Here is a 16,890-nt window from a genome sequence, read left to right as displayed (position 1 = left end):
GTTTTTAATAAAAACCATTCATATTTAATATAATATGTGGAAAAAATGTAATAAACTAATTTTAGCTCTCTCAAAAGAGTATAAAAGATTGGCACACCTACATATGTGGGTGCGAAACGCCTAATCGACACTTTTGTGTGGTGCACCGCAAGAAGTTGACGGTTTTCAACACTTAAACCGAGCGTGTTTACGCCGGTGCCGCCAATAGTTTTCTGTTTCCCAGGATTTTTGTAATATTTTATTGTACTTGAAAGATGCCAACTTCCAAACTTCATGCTAACATGAGTTACCGCGAGGTCATCCCGAAGAACCTCAGTCCGGCGGAGTGGATCGAGGTGAAGATAAATACGGGTGAGTTGCCTTCATGATCACCGGTGGGAATTTTGATATGACCATTCATTTTGCTCTCGAATTAGGAACCCAGAGCACTCTGCAGGACCTCAAGACATTTGAAACCTCTGGCGGCTACTGCTACAAGAGCAGGAAAAACGTACAAACCAGGAATCGTTTCATTTATTGGTAAGTTTTCTTTGAAATATAAACACGAGACTTACCTTAATACTCTATTGCCTGCAGGCGCGCCTACCAGGATGTGCTGGAACTCTCAGAGGTCAGCTTGGACATCACCCTGCAGCGGAATCACCTGCGCCTGCGCTTCACCGACTCCGCCGTGCTGAACGTTTCACTCACGGAGCAGCCGAACTCCATCACCCTATTGGTGGTCACTGTTAGTAGTGTGCATCGCTATGTGTTCCCCCTGAAGATAGCTGGGCAGGATGGGGCCAACACTTCCCCTGAGGATCTGCTGTCCCAGTCCATTTTCTACGACGTCAACGAGAAGATCAACGATCCGAGCACCTTCTTTGTGACGGACGGCTTTGGATCAATGCCCAACGTGGCCGTGTCGTATCTTTCGAAAGACTCTCAGTCAGCATATTTTGCGGTGGCCTACCAAAGCAAACTGCTGCTTCACATCATGAACTGCGTCACCGGCAACACGGTAACCCATGAAGTCAAGGAGCCGCATCTGATGCCTCGGTTTCTTTCGAATCTCAAGGGGGCCCTTACGTGAGTCAATGAATCCCTCTAAAAACATTCCCACCCTTTACCCATTTACAATTTTTAAAGTGGCCGCTCGGAAACGCTAGAAGCAGCTACTTCCATGGCATTCAGCGAAATCGAAGAGGAGCTCTTCATCTTGGTCTTGTATCGCAGTAATGAGCTGAGATTGTGGTCAGTGAGTAGTCTACAGACTGTAGCCAGCCTTAACTGCTCTGCGGGATCGGGGCATGGAGGATCAATAGCTCAAGGACGTTAGTATATGCTCCTATATGCATTAAATTATAATGCCATTATAATGGTTCAAATCTCAAACCATTCCCAGAAATATTTTTAAAAACAAAATGTAACCATTATGGAACGCAGTTATTTATTTTATATATTTAAATGTACTTTTCTTTTAACTACTTTAATCGTTTTTCAGCTCAAAATAACCAGCTTCGAAAGATAAGCGATCAGAACTTTTGCTTATTTATCTCTCACGACACTCGAGCTGAGTTCATTTGCGTGAGCATAATGCCAGATTCCGACGAGGCCAGCGGTCTTAATTTGGTACAGAACTCGGTTCCGGCGCCACAAATGAATCTGGTTGACTTCGATGCCACATCCTCGCATATCTGGGCCCTCTGGAGCAACGCTGAAGGAGATTTCCACGTCTCTGCCATTTATTTAGGTTCAAATAACGCAATCAAATGGGTTTCCGCTGCTCTAGAACCTCCACCGGATCGCTACTGCCTGACGATGGAGCAGGGAGTGGATCCACGGGAATCTTATTGCTCCTATATCTTTCACCCTGGTCGGTTTGACCGCAATGTGATTGCTAAGGCTCTCTATGTAAGTATTATCAAATTGTTTTCTTATTGGGTAAGATTTTCTTAATAAAGCAAAGGAAAAAATCAAAGCTGGTATTTGGAAAGGTTGGTCATGATACTCGTCTTTAATACTCAGGTTTTAAGTTATTATTTCTATAACAAATACTTCTGTACGAAAATATATATTTTATTAGGACCCCAAGAAAATATCTTAGCTGTTTTTTAAGCCCTTCTTAAAATAAACAGATTTAAATTTTTCTCTTTTTTTTAATTTATCTACAAAAGTTCATATCACTTAAAAAATAAAACACCAATTTTAAGAAAACAATATTATTTATAAATTAAATTGTAAAAATCTACGAGTCTTAAAATTTTTATGAAATATATAAACGCATGATTTGTTTTCAATTTTTTAAACAATTTGTAATTTTCTTTCTTTTCACAGATGTTTAGGCGCGTTAACTTGCAGTTCGATGTGAAACAGCTTTCCATGTCAGTGCTTAAGGAACAGGTGTGTCAGGCCGTTGAGGACGAAATCCAAAACGAACTGAAAGACTTTGTGGTTACCGACGAGGAGTATTTGGAGATTTCTACGAGGCTGTGGGATCGCTTTTACTCCTGCTGCGAACAATACCACATTAAGTTTTCCGAGCCCACAGGACTCGCGGTCTTAGGTGGCATGGATGCAGTGTGTTTGGTTAGGCGGCAATCCTTTGCCCTGCTGCGCCCCTGTGAAGTACTGGAGCACCTTCTACTAATCGGGGAGCACAATGAGGAGGTGGCTACATACGTGGCTCCACTCTTCCGCAACGATCCCGAAATGGCCAAGGGCTTTGTTGACCTCATGAATGTGGTGACTCTTTTGGATAAGTTAATTTCGGAGGACATCAAAACAGATTTAGACAAGCAGCTGTATCAGCGGGAGTCGCCCATTGAGGTGATATCCAAACTGGTGTCTAGGATCACTGTAGGCGATGATAATGGCCCGATGATGCCAACGAGCTGTGTGAAACAAATTCACCAGAAGCTCCAAGAAATACCAAACCTTAAGCCCGCTTTGGAAATGCTGCTCGACGTACTTTGCATGATTGATCCAGATGCGCCACCGCATGGTAAAATACTTATCGGTTTAAAATTTGGAAATATTATTTTACCCAAATGTTTCTATACAATTCGTAGATTATTCCCTTTCTACACGCTTTTTGCAACCATCTGGAGCTCTGTTGGGCAGCGAATATGGACTTTCCATTTTGTCCGAAACGGTAAAGCAAATGGCATCAATACGGTAAGTTTTCAAAAAAACACATACTTAGTAACAATCCATTAAGATTTTTGAAAGGGTAGTTATAAAATTATTTTTGTTTCTTCCCTAGGTTTTCAGTTTGCCGAAACCTGTTGGTATTGCAGTACATGGTTTATGGCCAGGATGGAATGGACAGTGGAAACGTTTTAACGAACATAAATTATCTGAACTCTTACTTCACCCTTGTCTGGATTGCCGAGACGCCCATTTCATGGAATACCCCACCTGGATTGTAATAATATTCAAATAATTGTATTGATCAATGTCACATATTAATCACATCTTTCAGTGAGGCATCTATACAGCGGTTGAGCCGGGCACAACTATTTAGTGGTTATACACGGCCATATTCCAGCCATTTGCGTAATCTTGGCAATGACCAGACCACACTCCTCAGGCTGTTCCTGCAATCCAAGGGTCTGTTTAGCGCTCTGTCCATGCTTCTAAAGACGGACAGTATGCAACTTGAGTCGGAGCAATTAAACCTCCGACAGACTTTGCTCCAACTAGTGGGATACATAAATAAGATGCTGTAAGTATTAGGTACTCAGATAAATAAATATTTCTCGGTCTGATTTGTATACATTTTTCAGCTGGCCCGAGTCTCCGATTTACGTGTTTCCAGAGTGGTTGTTTGGCACCTGTCATCACATCATTGTCCAGGACTATGTGCGCATTTTGTCTAGTTGGTGTTCCGTAAAATCTCATGCCAGTAAGTACACTTTCGGGGTTAATTTATTTATTTACCTTTTTTGGTAATTTTTCTATGTTTTTCCTTAGGACGCTTTATGCTAGCAGTGTCTTTGTTGGATTGTGGTGAGGCCCACAAGGCCGTGCATCTTTTTCAACAAACGGCAACCGGCGTTGTGGAGGATGACTTCCTCTTCGAGCATGTACTTAAAAACACACCACTTTACAGTAAACTGCAGGAGTCCGTCACCCGGGGCGACAAAGTATCCGCTGAAGATACAAAACTTGCCATCGTTCACTATTATCTGAAGGTTATTCAGCTCTTTGAGCAGCATTCAGCGCTTGACTACGTCATTCAACTGGCCCATATGGCCATGAGTGTGCTGCAGCGTGATGATCCCCAATTGCCCATGTTTCAGTCGATTGTATTTAACAATCATCTGCAGTTGGGACACTATGAGGAGGCTTACTACGCTTTAGTATACAATGCCGACACATCAAGGCGCAAAGATTGCCTACGTCAGTTGGTCATTACGCTGTTCCAGAGCAAATGCTTGCCTCTGCTCATGCAGTTTCCCTACATAGGACTGCAGGATGAGTTTGAAAGCATTGTGGAATCCAGGGCGCGGTCAATGAGCATCGATCAGAACGACGTCTACAACTTTTTGTATGCATTCCATACGAACAAGGGTAACATGAGAAAAGGTTAATATCGGAATGTCTTAATATTCTTTGACAGCTAATGTAATTATTCTCTTTTAAAACAGCTGCTACGGTTATGTACGAGCAGGCCATGCGCTTTCAAGTAGACAGCGATGCCCCTAACGCGCTGGAGAAGCGCTGCTCTTCGCTCTTAATTTGTCTGAACTGTTTGCACTTAGTAGACAGCCGCTATAGGTGGATTGCCAAGCCCACAATTGGCGACGAGAGGGTTGCATCCATGGATCAGAATAATGACGACGGTGAACCCAAGGGTGATGACGATAAAAACAGTCAAGAGGTGATTGTCCTAGAGCTGGCCGATATTCGAAGGGAACTGGTGCACGCTGAAGCCTTACTTGAGCTCTCGCACTACCGCAAAGATGCTGCTGCTTATGAGCGGTCTTCACCAGAAGAGTTGTCCTACCTCCTAGCAAGCTGTGGGTTGTACACGGCCGCCCTGAAACTTTCCCGGGGTCACTCCTTTTCCGTGCTGCCTATATTTGAGAGTCTGACAGTGGCTTGTGTCACTGCCACCGAGGACAAGTCCGTGGATGCTTGGAACTGGCTTCAGAACAACGACATGGCAGGTTAGGTCTCCCTTTAAATTACACAAGTCAAATTCCTACTATTGTTATATTTTATCTTAGATCTCCCCCATCGAAGTAATGCTGCCGATATGTCCTGGACTTTGCTCCAGAAACTGGTGGTGGATAACGAGGCAAAGGACTCCACATTGATAAGAAAGAGCGTGGTTCAAAGGCTGCTTGTTTTGAATGCTTTCGTGCCTCAGTGGCTAGTGGACTCTTATAAGTTATCCCATTCCCGAGAGCTTCTCCAGTTGTTTGTCAAGCATAACCGCCTGCTGGAAGCCGCTGATCTAGCCTGTGAAATGATTGCCGGCATGCTGGGAGCAGGCAGCGAGTATTTCGATTTCAAACACTCGGTCAATGTTACAAATCCTCAGCTTTCCTTCCCCATCAACACAATCGATCTGCTGCTGCACGCACTAAAGATTAACGCCAAGGAGGATATTGAATATGAAATGGTAAAGATTTAAGAGCATATAATTTTTGGTCAAAGTTTGTCTAAGTTTGTCTAGTAAAGTTTGCTTACTAACTTATCAATTCCGATATATACTAAATAAAATCCGCTCTTTTAACTGTCATTTCAGGCGTACAACAAACTAGAGGAGGAGGTTCATAGGTACATTGATACCGTAAAGCGCACTACTGAGGACAAGATGAGTTTGGCTATCCTGCAGAGTCGAGAGGAACGACAGCAGCAACTACTTCATTAGTTCGTTTTATTCGGTTTATTTGATAAGTTTTTTGAAATAAAATCTAAAGTGTGTAAATGTGAAGCTCGTTAAAAATCATCCGTCATGATCAGCTCAGAAAGGAATTTTTTGTAGATGTTCATGAACTGAGCGACAAAGGCTTCCAGATGAAAGATGTGCTTGGCACCAGTCTGCATCCGATGTTCATACTCGGTAGCGAACTCGAGCGTCTTTGCCTTGATGGACATATCACACTTGTTCACCAGCTGCTCGACCAAACCGCGGAAAATGAGATTGGGCGGTACGCCCTGGGTCAGCAGCTCGTAAAGGCGTTCCCGGATCTTCTCCAGTTTGTTGGGCGTTTGCTCACTGATGATCTGGGAAGCTGTTTCGCGCAGAAACACCTGCCAGTCCAGGTCAGGAATCTCCTGGTTGGCGGTGAATGGCGCCTTGGCCACCTTTGCGGCCTCCAGCATCAGCAGAGCACGTCTAAGATTACGTTCCGACTTGTCCACCACTCGCTTGGCCAGCTCCACGGGCAGGGCGAGACCTTCCCGCTTGCAGGTGCTCTGCAGGATGGACACTATCTCCGTTTCATTGGGTGCGGCTACCCGGATGCCTAGGCAACGTGACCGAATGGCCGGTATGATCCGGGACGTCGAGTTCACCGAGATGATAATGCGGCACGTGGCCACATACTTCTCCATGGTGCGGCGCAGGGCGTGCTGGGCATCCTTGGTGAGCTCGTCGCCCTCGGAAATGACGATCACCTTGAATTCCCGCTGGCCACTGATCTCTATCTGATGCGTCTGGGCCACCTGTTTGATCAAATCAATCACCACCGTCCGGTCGTACATGCCGGCATCGGAGGGATTTACCTCCAGATGGTAGTTGCTACTGACTGTCATCACCTCGATCTTGCGGTTGGACGGCGTCGTGAACGTCATGGTCTCGCTCCTCAGGCGCTCAACGCCGGCTCCGTACATCTCCCTCAGCAGGCACATGATGCGGGTCTTCTTTCCGGCTCCCGAGGGTCCGTAAAACATGAGATGCGGAAAGTCGCTCTGCTTGCACAGGCTGCGCAGATTCTCCGCTTGCTCCTGTTTGAGAAACACGCAAAAAATGATGTTAAAACCAGGTGAGCTAATATTGGTTTGAAGGATCGTTTGCTCATTTACCTTGTGAAAATCCAGCTTAGAGAGTTCCCGCGGACGGTATTTATCCACCCAAAGTGCCATTACGTATAATCATGCAAGGATCTAAGAATAGTTAAACAAACAAATTTAACTCGCGCCTTTTTGCCCAAATACTGCTAGAGACGGAAGATTATTTAATTTGGAAATCGATTTATCGATAAAATCAATTAATAAATTAATTGTGGTATTCCCTTTACGACTAATTCCACAGAGTCCATACCAGTTGCGAAATTCTTTAAAAAGTTAAAAAAATCGTATTTCTTGATTCCTAAAAAGTTAATTTTACATAAATGTTGTTAAGCAGGTATTATTATATCGGTTTTCTAGACGCAATAGATTTATAGATCTGAACTAGAAACAAATAGTGGGTTTCTTAATATTTTTTTTATAAAAATTTCAATTTCTTTCTTTGTAACAACCAACCCGAAATGTTAATTAGGCCATTAAGAACCCGAAATATATTTGTTATAAATCATTAAAAAGACGAGTTTCCTATCGGCTCCCAGCAAATAGATATGAAAACTATGAAAGATACCAATATTTAAATAAAAGTGTATATAACTATTTAATATGTTCATATGTTTTCAAAAGTAGTTAGCAGCATAAAAAATCAATACATTTTAGCGAAACATCTGTTTAACAAAACTGGCAGCTTATTCCATTCAGTGCCAAAGTTAAAGTGTTATTTATAGTGTTGTTATCATTATATTACAATAAGTTTAAATTAATGTTTAAGTTAGTAACTAATAAAAGTAAGTTAGTAACTTTAAGTTTGCATTCAGGCTTATATGTTTTACAAAGCCGATCTGGCAGCATTGTTTTTTTCCCCGTGAAAAGTACCCGCGCAATGATAAAAAACCCGGTTTAGGGTTTCCCCAAAATAAGTCGCGGAAAACCCGACTGCTTTTCGTTTTGTCCTTGCTGGGAGCCGATCCTCCACTTTAAACACTCAAAAAGAATTGCAAAAACGGAAAAATTCGAAAAAAAAAGTTACTTCAGGCCAAGGAAGTGTGACCAGTTGCTGGGTGTTTGAAATTGCGGACCTGATCCGGCCAACCTCGCGAATCAATTTGGTATTCTAAATAGAAAAAGCTGCGACCTTACTGCATCCATCAGTTTTTTTAGTCGCAAAACTTGAGTATCTTAAAAGTAAGAAATCCGTGGAATTGAACAAAATTCGCGACGAGCACACATGGAAAACGGAGTGGAACATGGTGCAGACGATGCAGGCGAAAACCAGGTGGTAAGCAGCTCCGACGGCGAGGGCGACTGCGATGGCGATGGTGATGTGGAGAGGGAGGGGGACGTGCTGCAGCCGCCGCCGCCGCAAATAACAAACGATTGTGATGTAGAGGGAGCTAGGCAGGGGGAGGGGGAGCGTGGACTGTCGGTGACGGAAGCTATAGACGCCACTCCGGATTCCGGACCACCGCCCCTGGACGAAGCAGCACCTGGGGCCATGCTGGAGGACAACCTGTGCGACAAGGATGTGGACAGCGATGCTGGTGACGAGGACAACGACGATGAGGTAAGCACTAGTAAAATGTATTCTTTACAAAATATTTATTTACATTTTCCACATAAATCCTCTTCAGGCCAAGGAGAACTATGAGGGCTTCAATGGCACCGGACGCACCGTCACCCTGCAAACACTGATGGCCGCTAATGTCCTGCAGCCGGGCTTGGGCCTTATGACCATCGAATATCTCGGCCAGAAGTTCGTCGGAGATCTGCTAGCCGACGGCAAGATCAAATCCCATGAGACTGAAACCATATTCCTCACGCCCAGCGCCTGGGCTATGCACTGCAAGCGGATCATCAATCCCGAGAAGAAGAGCGGATGCGGATGGGCCTCGGTAAAGTACAAGGGCAAAAAGCTAGACGCCTACAAGAACACCTATCTGCGCAAGTGCGCCTTGCAAAAAGAGACGCCGCTTGATGACTGCGACCTGGGTACGTAAATGTTACCTGACCTTTCATGTGCCATCTGTGCTAATTCTATCCAATCCCCAGATGCCGAACGCAAGTCAGACTCCCCGGAGATTGTCGTCAAGCGAACTGTTTTCGCCCACAACACCGTATCGAACCGCAATGTAGTTCAGTAAGTAAACCTAGTGCAACATGAATATACAGAAGGGTTGTTTTTGAGAAGTCAATACTTCAGTCAATATTTTCATTCTAGATTTCAATCCTATTATTGGCATGAACAAATTATTAATTTATGAAATTTAAACTTTAAATGATTAATTTAAAGAATCTTGTTTTAGAGAAATGTAGTCAGTAATAAGACTATTTGTTTATTCATGCAAGTCTAATTTTACTTGTATGTAAGGTTGTACACTTAGGTAATGAATAAGATAGGTCGTCTAAAGCATTGCTTTTTACCCACAGTGACGCCAACATGCTTATTGAATCGGTGCCGTTTACTTCGGTGGGCAAGCTGCAGCCATTCCTCATCACAGTCAACTCCTCTGCTCTATTGCTGGCGGATTTTCACTGCCATTTGACGGTGCGCGAGGTGTGCGGCTATCTGGGGGGCACCTGGGACATGAACACACACAGTGAGTCCGGCTCAGCTTGCGATTCCCTCTGCATAAGAATTGCCTACAAGTTTGCTCATTTCAGCTCTGTCCATCACAAAGACATATCCTTGCCGCAGCACGCGCTTCGATCGACAGAGAGCCGGGGAAGTGGAGCGAGACATACAGAAGATGATGATCCAGGATCAACTGCTGTTGGTTGGCTGGTATCACTCACATCCCAGGTTCCAGGCGGAACCAACTCTGCGTGACTGCGACTCACAATTGGACTATCAGATTCGAATGCGCGGAGCCAGCGATCTCACCTATACGCCCTGCGTCTCTCTTATTATATGTAAGTAAAATCTAATGATTTGCAAACATTTTATGTTGTATATTAAAGGTTCAAGATAAATTACTAAAATCGGAAAAATAATTTATTTTTGCAGCCCCTTACTATGATGAGAATCCAACGCTGGAGTCGGTGGTTAAGTGCATTTGGATCGTGCCGCCCAACGAAAACAGGCAATCTATGGAGTACGGCAGGCCCATGCTGATGCAGTATTCGGTGCTACCGGACAAGGAGATACCCGAGGAGGTGCGCTCCGAGATCCAGCTGTGCGTGGACTATTACTCGCAGTACCGGAGCGAGGTGGTCAAGTTCCGAAACATCTATAACAACGACGTGACCTACAACGAGAAGCTGAAGAACACGCTCTACCCGAAGTTTCCCTCCAAGCAGAGCGACAAGGCGCTGTGGAACTGGATTTGCGCTGTGCTGGATTGCGAGCAGGAAGATGACTTCATTCCACCCAAGACCATAAAAATCATCGACAATGACGAATTAGAAGTAAAGGAGGAAGACAAGCCTGTTGTTTTGATGGATCTTAGCAGTGATGTAAAGATTGCTCCACCCAAGGAGGAGCTGTTCAGTGAGTCGATAAGCGCGTTGGAGGAGAGTGCGCGCAAGGCGGAGGAAGAGTCTAACGCACAGGCGGAGCAGAAGGCCAGCGAGCTGAAGGTGATGTCGCTCCAGGAGCAGCTCTGCATGCCCTCCGGACTAAATATGAACCCGGTGCGAATGCTTTCGCCTCTTGCCACTCCTAACCCCACGAGTCATCCGCCAGGACTGCCTAATTTGGTAGCTCCAACTTTGCCGGCAGCCACCAGTCAGCTGCTTCCACCACAAATGCCCGCAGCTTCCGCACCACCAGTCATCCCACCAATTGTAACGACATCGGCCCTGACCACCGCTCTGAGTGCCTCGCCGAGGGACAGTCCCATTACTATCCAATCGAACTCCGCCAGTCCAGCTAAGTTTGAGGTTCCGGTGAGGGCGTCACCATCGCCCGCGAAGTCAGACACTTCGTCGCACGCCTCCACCTCCCGCACCCGTAACTCTCCGGCGCCCAGTCCGGGCAAGTTCAGCGTCAGCGATATTGCTCGAAATAGTCCCAGCATCACGCCTAATAAGTATGAGGCGACCGCCGCTGCTTTGGTCCCTCCAGCGGCCGCTTGCCTACCCACGGCCAACGATCTGATGGCCGCCAGTTTGGCTCAGCTGGCAGGACAACTTCCTCCGAACTTCCTTCAAGGCGACCTGGCTGCTCTCTTCCAGCAGCAGCGTAAGGATTACGGCAGCTCCTCCCTTAATCAGCTGGCAGCGGCCGCAGCCAAGGTGGGGGGCTCCAAACAAAGCAATGCCACCGCTTCCTCCGGCTTGAGCGATCCCAATGTGGCAGCCGCTGTGGCCGCCTACTCGAATAGCTTCAATATGCCACTGCCCACGGGAGTAGGAATTGGAGGAACTGGCAACAATAACGCCCACAGCAGCAGCAAGTCTAAATCGGAGCGATCATCGAAGTCGTCGTCTTCTTCTTCCTCCTCCAACTCCAGCTCAACCTCCAATTCGTATAAAACGAAGCTGATGAAGGAGCTGGACGAACTAAAAAATGATCCACTTAAGATGAGCGAGCTCATCCGTTCTCCGGAATATGCTGCTCTGCTCCTTCAGCAAGCTGAAGCGCTGGGAGCCACTACCCTTGGCACTCTGGGTTTTGGATCCGACTACAGCTATCTGACAGGAGCGGGACTTGGAGTGCCCACTGCAAATGCTTTGACTGGTGGTCAGCCCTCAAATTCATCATCTAGCAAGTCTTCAAAATCTTCGAATGCTGCAGCGGCGGCAGCTGCTCTCAGTGCCGATTACAACAACCTTATCCAGGCATCGAAGCTACTCGGCTACGACTCCTACATGCAGCAAAGCAAGCAGAGCAACGACCTCAATGCGTTCCTCCAGCAGCAGATGGCGGCAGTGGCCGCCGCTTCGATTCCACCGCCATCTCAGTCTGCCTCCAGTGGCAGTTCCAACAGCAGTTCATCCAAGAAGCAGCAACAGCAGCAGCAACAGTTGCAGCAGCAACATCAGCAACAACAGCAGCAGCAACAACAGCAGGCGGCTGCTCAGGCGGATTACACGGCACTATTGCAGACCTACACCAAGTTGTTTGATCCCAACAACCAGTTCGCGGCGGCGATGTCCTCCAACAAGCACATGGCAGGAGCTCACAATGAGCTCTCCGCTCTCCTGTCCTCCGGAGTGGGCGTGTCAGGAGGTTCGAGTGGAGGTGGATCGAAGCAAAAGCAGAAGGACATACAGAGCGATATGCTGAATCAGCTGTTGCAGCTGGAGAAGCAGGACTCGGAGATCAAAGCGCTATTGTATCGTCAAAATAAAGCCGCGGCTGATTTGGACGCCCTGTTTGCCACGCCCTCGGGAGCTGTCGTGGGAGCTGGATCCTCAGCGAATGCCATGAAGTCGGGAAGCTCCTCAGGCAATTCTGCGGTTTCCGGTATTTCCTCACCCTCTTCCCTATCCAATCAAGCCGCTTACTACAATGCGTTGGCGCAGGAAAAGATGCAAGACTATGCTGCCTTCTTTCAGCAGCAGCATGGCAAATATGGCATACCTGATCCACTGTCTAAAACCACACTAGCGGCAAATAACATGTTCATGACTCCGTCGGCTTTGTTCAAAATTCAGCAGGAATCGCTGTCGGCCATGATGATGAAGCCACCCAAGTCCACGACGCCTTCATCGGCGCGCACACGCGAGTCATCGGCCTCGCCAGCTTTGGAGCGACTGACGCCCACCAAGTCGGCTAACAGTGGAGGAGGCGGCGGCGGTGGCAGCAGCAGCGGCATCAACTCAAACTCGGGCGGCAAGTACAACTTCAGTGCCGTGGACCTGGCCATCTCGAGTGTGCCCTCGAACACACCCTCTCCGGCGCCCTCCGACGGAAGCAGCAGTTCTTCGCATCGACGTCCCTCGCCGGACCTTAGCCGCCTCTACGGAGAGCTGGCACCACCTGGAGCACTCCTCGGCAGCGGTGGAGTGCCCAAGAAGCGCATGGAGTTCGCCTCGGTGGCAGATCTGGCTGCACCGCCGCCGGCCAAGATGCCCAAAAACAGCATGGGCGATGACATCCTGAACTTGTCGCACGACTAGAATAGATGAAATGGAATCCTTGCCAGCGCAATCGCAATCGCAGTCGCAGTATTTCCCCAACAGTATATATTCCCATACTTAATGCCGCGTAGCATCCATTAACATACCAGTGTCCGTCATTTTAATCGCCCAATCAGTATCTCTCGGGACAAATATTTTATTTTAAATCTTCCTTATTACTTATTTAAGTCGAATTCTTGCTAAGTGTAAAGTTCATAGATCAGAATTATGAATCTGATCACCAGCAATTTACAAACAATTACTTTTGAATACTTCTATTTTCAATTATGTTCTTGAACCCAGATATGCCGTGCATATCGAAACACATCATTACGATCTGTAAAGATTTTTTCAGACCTACGAGTGAATCTCCGCTTTTACTCATCTTACGAGCGCTGAATGTCCTTAAACGTTTAATTTAATGTACTCGTACTAATTTAGGTTTAATTACCGCATAAAAGTACTTTAAGTATTTTAATATACAGACAGCGCACAACACATCAACTGTATTGTATTGCCTACCGCATTAACTATAACTTTGAATCTTTGCCGCAATAAATTAAACGACTAGTTACTTAGTTTACGAAAATTTGTCTTTCTTGTTGTTTTGGGGATCCCTTGTTTCAGTTTTCTGTTCCTTGTTTAGTTTAAAGTAACCGAAATAGAAAACGGATTTGCATTAGTATTTCAAATTTATTTCTTTTCCCCAACTCAATTTATAATAGCAGTACTATAGTAGCCCTTTTAGATAAAGTAGTGTGAAGATATTTAAATAGGTATGCCCCTGATTTAAACCAGTAAAGCCGCTATGCTAAGTAAAACACGTATGATTCTCAGTTGTAAAGGTGCTGAGATTAAGTTGGGAACAAAATCAAAACAATCCACACGCATAAACAACTGGGGGCAGGTGTTTACCTCTCGTATCATTCGGCAGATTTTAGGGGGCTGGCTTTTTCTCGGAGACTAGTTTCTCCGGCGAGTATTCAAAACATCTGCTATCTAGAGCTGGAGAACAAGTGGCCTGACTGGATCGAGCATATATAAATAGGGGTCGCCTATGATTGGCAAACTTCAGTTATACTTTTAAACGCCGGGGGATCAGACATGTCGCAATATAAGGTAATCGTTTGGTAAAAAAGTGTGTCTGATCAATTTATCTGGAAGTGTATCTGTATCCAAGGTTGTAAGACATATTTGCAACAAATTTTATAACATATTTATAGAATCGGATTAGTGAATTGGTGAATTACTGAATTAATTTAACTGCTATGTAAATTAAAATAATTGTGCGAATACGAACACCAGCTTACGTAAAGAGTTTATTATCACTCCCAGTTATAATACGGATACGGGTATTTAACATAATTTTGTGTTCTTAATTTGTTCATTTTTATAAAAAATAAAGCAATGAGTTGGCAAATATATATCCCATTATTTTTCCGATTCAAGTTTTTCGGGTTGAATTCGCGCGTGCCTTCTTTAAATCTCCATTGTGGATATAAAAACAAGCTAACAACTTGAATAATTTTATAATATTATGCCGGTTTATTTAGTGCACTGTTTGTTGTTATTTATACAACGAGAATTTCTATTTTGGTTCTTATTTATGCAAATGTGCTATCTGCTTTCTCGGTCAATCTTCATCATCTGCATCTTTAAAGCTCTTTATGTTTATATGTTTGCTTTTATAAAACTTATCAGTTACCAAAATTCTTAAAAGTACAGCTAAGAAAAATTGTGTGGGTCTCTCTACAGAAAAAGAGATCGAGTAGAAAATGTATCATTTGTTTTGGTTCTAATTTTTTTTTATAACTATTCTATTTTAGTACCTCTCGGGTTTCGGGTCGCACTTCTCCTCCGAGGACGAGCGGTATCCCAATTCCTTGCCTGTTGGCCAGAACTCACCTCAGGTGTGCCCCTACAAGCTCTACGCCGAACAGCTCTCGGGAAGTGCCTTCACAGCTCCAAGAACCGAAAATGTGCGCACCTGGCTGTATCGGAAGTTGCCCTCAGCTGTCCACCTTCCATTCCAGCCCTTCGAAGGAGCCAAGTTCTTTAGGCAGAACTGGGATGAACAACCACCAAATCCCAATCAGGTGAATTTCATTTTACAAAATCTATATTTGACGGGTATTTATAATCAAATTCTTTGGTTAGCTTCGTTGGAAACCATTTGATCTGCCACCAAAGAATGGGAAGACTGTAGACTTTGTGGAAGGTTTGCATACGGTTTGTGGTGCTGGCGATCCCAGATCTCGTCATGGTCTTGCCATACACATCTACTCTTGCAATTTCTCCATGGATAACTCTGCTTTTTACAACAGCGATGGGGATTTCTTAATTGGTACAAATAATTGTCATTATCAGATGAACCAAGTATACTCATATTTTTATTTAGTTCCACAGCAAGGTGTTTTGGATATAACCACTGAGTTCGGAAGGATGTCTGTGGCTCCCAATGAAATCTGCGTTATACCTCAAGGAATACGATTTGCTGTTAATGTGGATTCCCCTTCCAGGTGAGAGCAATAAAATTAAAATTTATATGAACGAAGTTTGGTTAAAAATATTAAACATCTCATTTTCAGAGGTTACATCTTGGAGGTCTATGATGGACACTTTGTTTTACCGGATTTGGGTCCCATCGGTGCTAATGGTTTAGCTAATCCCAGAGACTTTGAAACACCTGTGGCCTGGTTTGACGATCAAGACAAGAAAGGTAATTAACAGCACACAATAAATCTGGAATTTAATATAATTAAATATGTATGATTCCTCAAAAGACTTCCAGGTAATATCGAAATTCCAGGGTAGCCTCTTTGTGGCAAAACAAAACCACAGCGTCTTCGATGTGGTGGCTTGGCATGGCAACTATGTGCCCTTCAAATACGATTTGTCCAAGTTTATGGTGATCAACTCAGTGAGCTTCGATCACTGTGACCCCAGCATTTTCACCGTGCTGACCTGTCCGAGCTTAAGGGCTGGAACAGCTATAGCCGACTTTGTAATATTCCCACCCCGCTGGTCCGTACAGGAGCACACCTTCCGTCCACCCTATTATCATAGTAAGTTACCTTAAAGATAAAAGTATAATTTCCTGACCATGTCCACCTATTTATTAGGAAACTGCATGAGCGAGTTCATGGGTCTGATTCTGGGCAAGTATGAGGCCAAGGAGGATGGCTTTGCTGCCGGAGGGGCGACACTACATTCGATTATGACCCCGCATGGCCCGGATGTTAAGTGCTTTGAAGGTGCCTCGAATGCAAAGTTAGTGCCTGAGCGCGTGGCTGAGGGAACACAGGTACGTCTGGCCAAAGGAAATTTCAAATATAGTATACAAATTTATATTTTAATTTGTGTTTAAAGGCCTTCATGTTTGAATCCTCTCTGAGTTTGGCCGTGACCAAATGGGGCGAGGAAACCTGTCAAAAGCTGGATGCAGCCTACTATGAGTGCTGGCAAGCCTTGAAGAATAATTTCCAAATTACTAAAAACTAAAATAATTTTACACACGGTGACAATAATAAAAGGACATGTAATTTCATAGGTAAATGTTTGTATTTGAAGTATTCTTTACCTACGGCACATAATTTCAATTCTATTGTCTAACTGAATTTCCATACTTGAGTTTTTTAAAAAATAAGTAAATTAAATGCAAATGGACGGACAAACTGGACTTTCATGGAAGTGTTCCATTAATTTGACCTTTTAAATTTATACAGTTAATAACGAATGTAGATTATTATATTATTATATTTTTAAACAAAAAACATATTGTCAAATTTAGTTCAGTAAGCCATTAGAATTTAAGAGGATGTTGCA

The 16,890-nt window shown here is 44.6% G+C and overlaps 4 protein-coding genes across 4 annotated transcripts; 3 read left to right on the top strand and 1 right to left on the bottom strand.

Moving 5' to 3' along the window:
* Positions 1-137: 137 nt before the first annotated feature.
* On the top strand, positions 138-5,926 carry LOC108044170 (nuclear pore complex protein Nup160 homolog). The gene is made up of 14 exons (XM_044460003.1): positions 138-351; positions 417-519; positions 577-1,068; positions 1,129-1,313; positions 1,484-1,893; positions 2,317-2,983; positions 3,051-3,156; positions 3,245-3,406; positions 3,464-3,706; positions 3,768-3,886; positions 3,955-4,569; positions 4,632-5,153; positions 5,214-5,611; positions 5,738-5,926. The coding sequence occupies exons 1-14, from the start codon at positions 255-257 to the stop codon at positions 5,861-5,863; spliced, it is 4,245 nt and encodes a 1,414-aa protein (XP_044315938.1). The 5' UTR covers positions 138-254; the 3' UTR covers positions 5,864-5,926.
* On the bottom strand, positions 5,853-7,171 carry LOC108044171 (replication factor C subunit 3). Its single transcript, XM_017123068.2, has 2 exons — positions 7,021-7,171; positions 5,853-6,942 (listed from the first exon to the last, which is right to left on the bottom strand). The coding sequence occupies exons 1-2, from the start codon at positions 7,078-7,080 to the stop codon at positions 5,932-5,934; spliced, it is 1,071 nt and encodes a 356-aa protein (XP_016978557.1). The 5' UTR covers positions 7,081-7,171; the 3' UTR covers positions 5,853-5,931.
* A 955-nt stretch (positions 7,172-8,126) lies between these two features.
* Positions 8,127-13,654, top strand: LOC108044172 (MPN domain-containing protein CG4751). The gene is made up of 6 exons (XM_017123069.2): positions 8,127-8,566; positions 8,634-8,991; positions 9,052-9,139; positions 9,430-9,599; positions 9,664-9,912; positions 10,007-13,654. Exons 1-6 carry the CDS (start codon positions 8,231-8,233, stop codon positions 13,063-13,065), a joined length of 4,260 nt encoding a protein of 1,419 aa, XP_016978558.2. The 5' UTR covers positions 8,127-8,230; the 3' UTR covers positions 13,066-13,654.
* Positions 13,655-14,148: 494 nt separating this feature from the next.
* Positions 14,149-16,620, top strand: LOC108044162 (homogentisate 1,2-dioxygenase). The gene is made up of 8 exons (XM_044459603.1): positions 14,149-14,184; positions 14,892-15,161; positions 15,223-15,409; positions 15,464-15,584; positions 15,654-15,784; positions 15,849-16,130; positions 16,188-16,369; positions 16,435-16,620. Exons 1-8 carry the CDS (start codon positions 14,170-14,172, stop codon positions 16,564-16,566), a joined length of 1,320 nt encoding a protein of 439 aa, XP_044315538.1. The 5' UTR covers positions 14,149-14,169; the 3' UTR covers positions 16,567-16,620.
* The last annotated feature ends 270 nt before the right edge of the window (positions 16,621-16,890 follow it).

This window comes from Drosophila rhopaloa, unplaced genomic scaffold (genome assembly GCF_018152115.1).
Source record: "Drosophila rhopaloa isolate 14029-0021.01 unplaced genomic scaffold, ASM1815211v1 contig_2, whole genome shotgun sequence".
Lineage (NCBI taxonomy): Eukaryota > Metazoa > Arthropoda > Insecta > Diptera > Drosophilidae > Drosophila > Drosophila rhopaloa.
The sequence above is the reverse complement of the archived record's forward strand: the minus strand, read 5'-3'. Positions and strand labels throughout refer to the sequence as shown.

Bases quoted from the DNA above. Each gene is read 5' to 3' on its own strand.
- LOC108044170 (XM_044460003.1), top strand. From the start codon at position 255: ATGCCAACTTCCAAACTTCATGCTAACATGAGTTACCGCGAGGTCATC. The intron at 3,707-3,767 runs GTAAGTATTAGG...TACATTTTTCAG, and splicing joins GGATACATAAATAAGATGCT to CTGGCCCGAGTCTCCGATTT. The intron at 5,612-5,737 runs GTAAAGATTTAA...CTGTCATTTCAG, and splicing joins AGGATATTGAATATGAAATG to GCGTACAACAAACTAGAGGA.
- LOC108044171 (XM_017123068.2), bottom strand. From the start codon at position 7,080: ATGGCACTTTGGGTGGATAAATACCGTCCGCGGGAACTCTCTAAGCTG. The intron at 6,943-7,020 runs GTAAATGAGCAA...TTTCTCAAACAG, and splicing joins CTAAGCTGGATTTTCACAAG to GAGCAAGCGGAGAATCTGCG.
- LOC108044172 (XM_017123069.2), top strand. From the start codon at position 8,231: ATGGAAAACGGAGTGGAACATGGTGCAGACGATGCAGGCGAAAACCAG. The intron at 9,140-9,429 runs GTAAGTAAACCT...TTTTACCCACAG, and splicing joins TCGAACCGCAATGTAGTTCA to TGACGCCAACATGCTTATTG. The intron at 9,600-9,663 runs GTGAGTCCGGCT...TGCTCATTTCAG, and splicing joins CTGGGACATGAACACACACA to CTCTGTCCATCACAAAGACA.
- LOC108044162 (XM_044459603.1), top strand. The intron at 15,410-15,463 runs GTACAAATAATT...ATTTTTATTTAG, and splicing joins CGATGGGGATTTCTTAATTG to TTCCACAGCAAGGTGTTTTG. The intron at 15,585-15,653 runs GTGAGAGCAATA...TCTCATTTTCAG, and splicing joins AATGTGGATTCCCCTTCCAG to AGGTTACATCTTGGAGGTCT.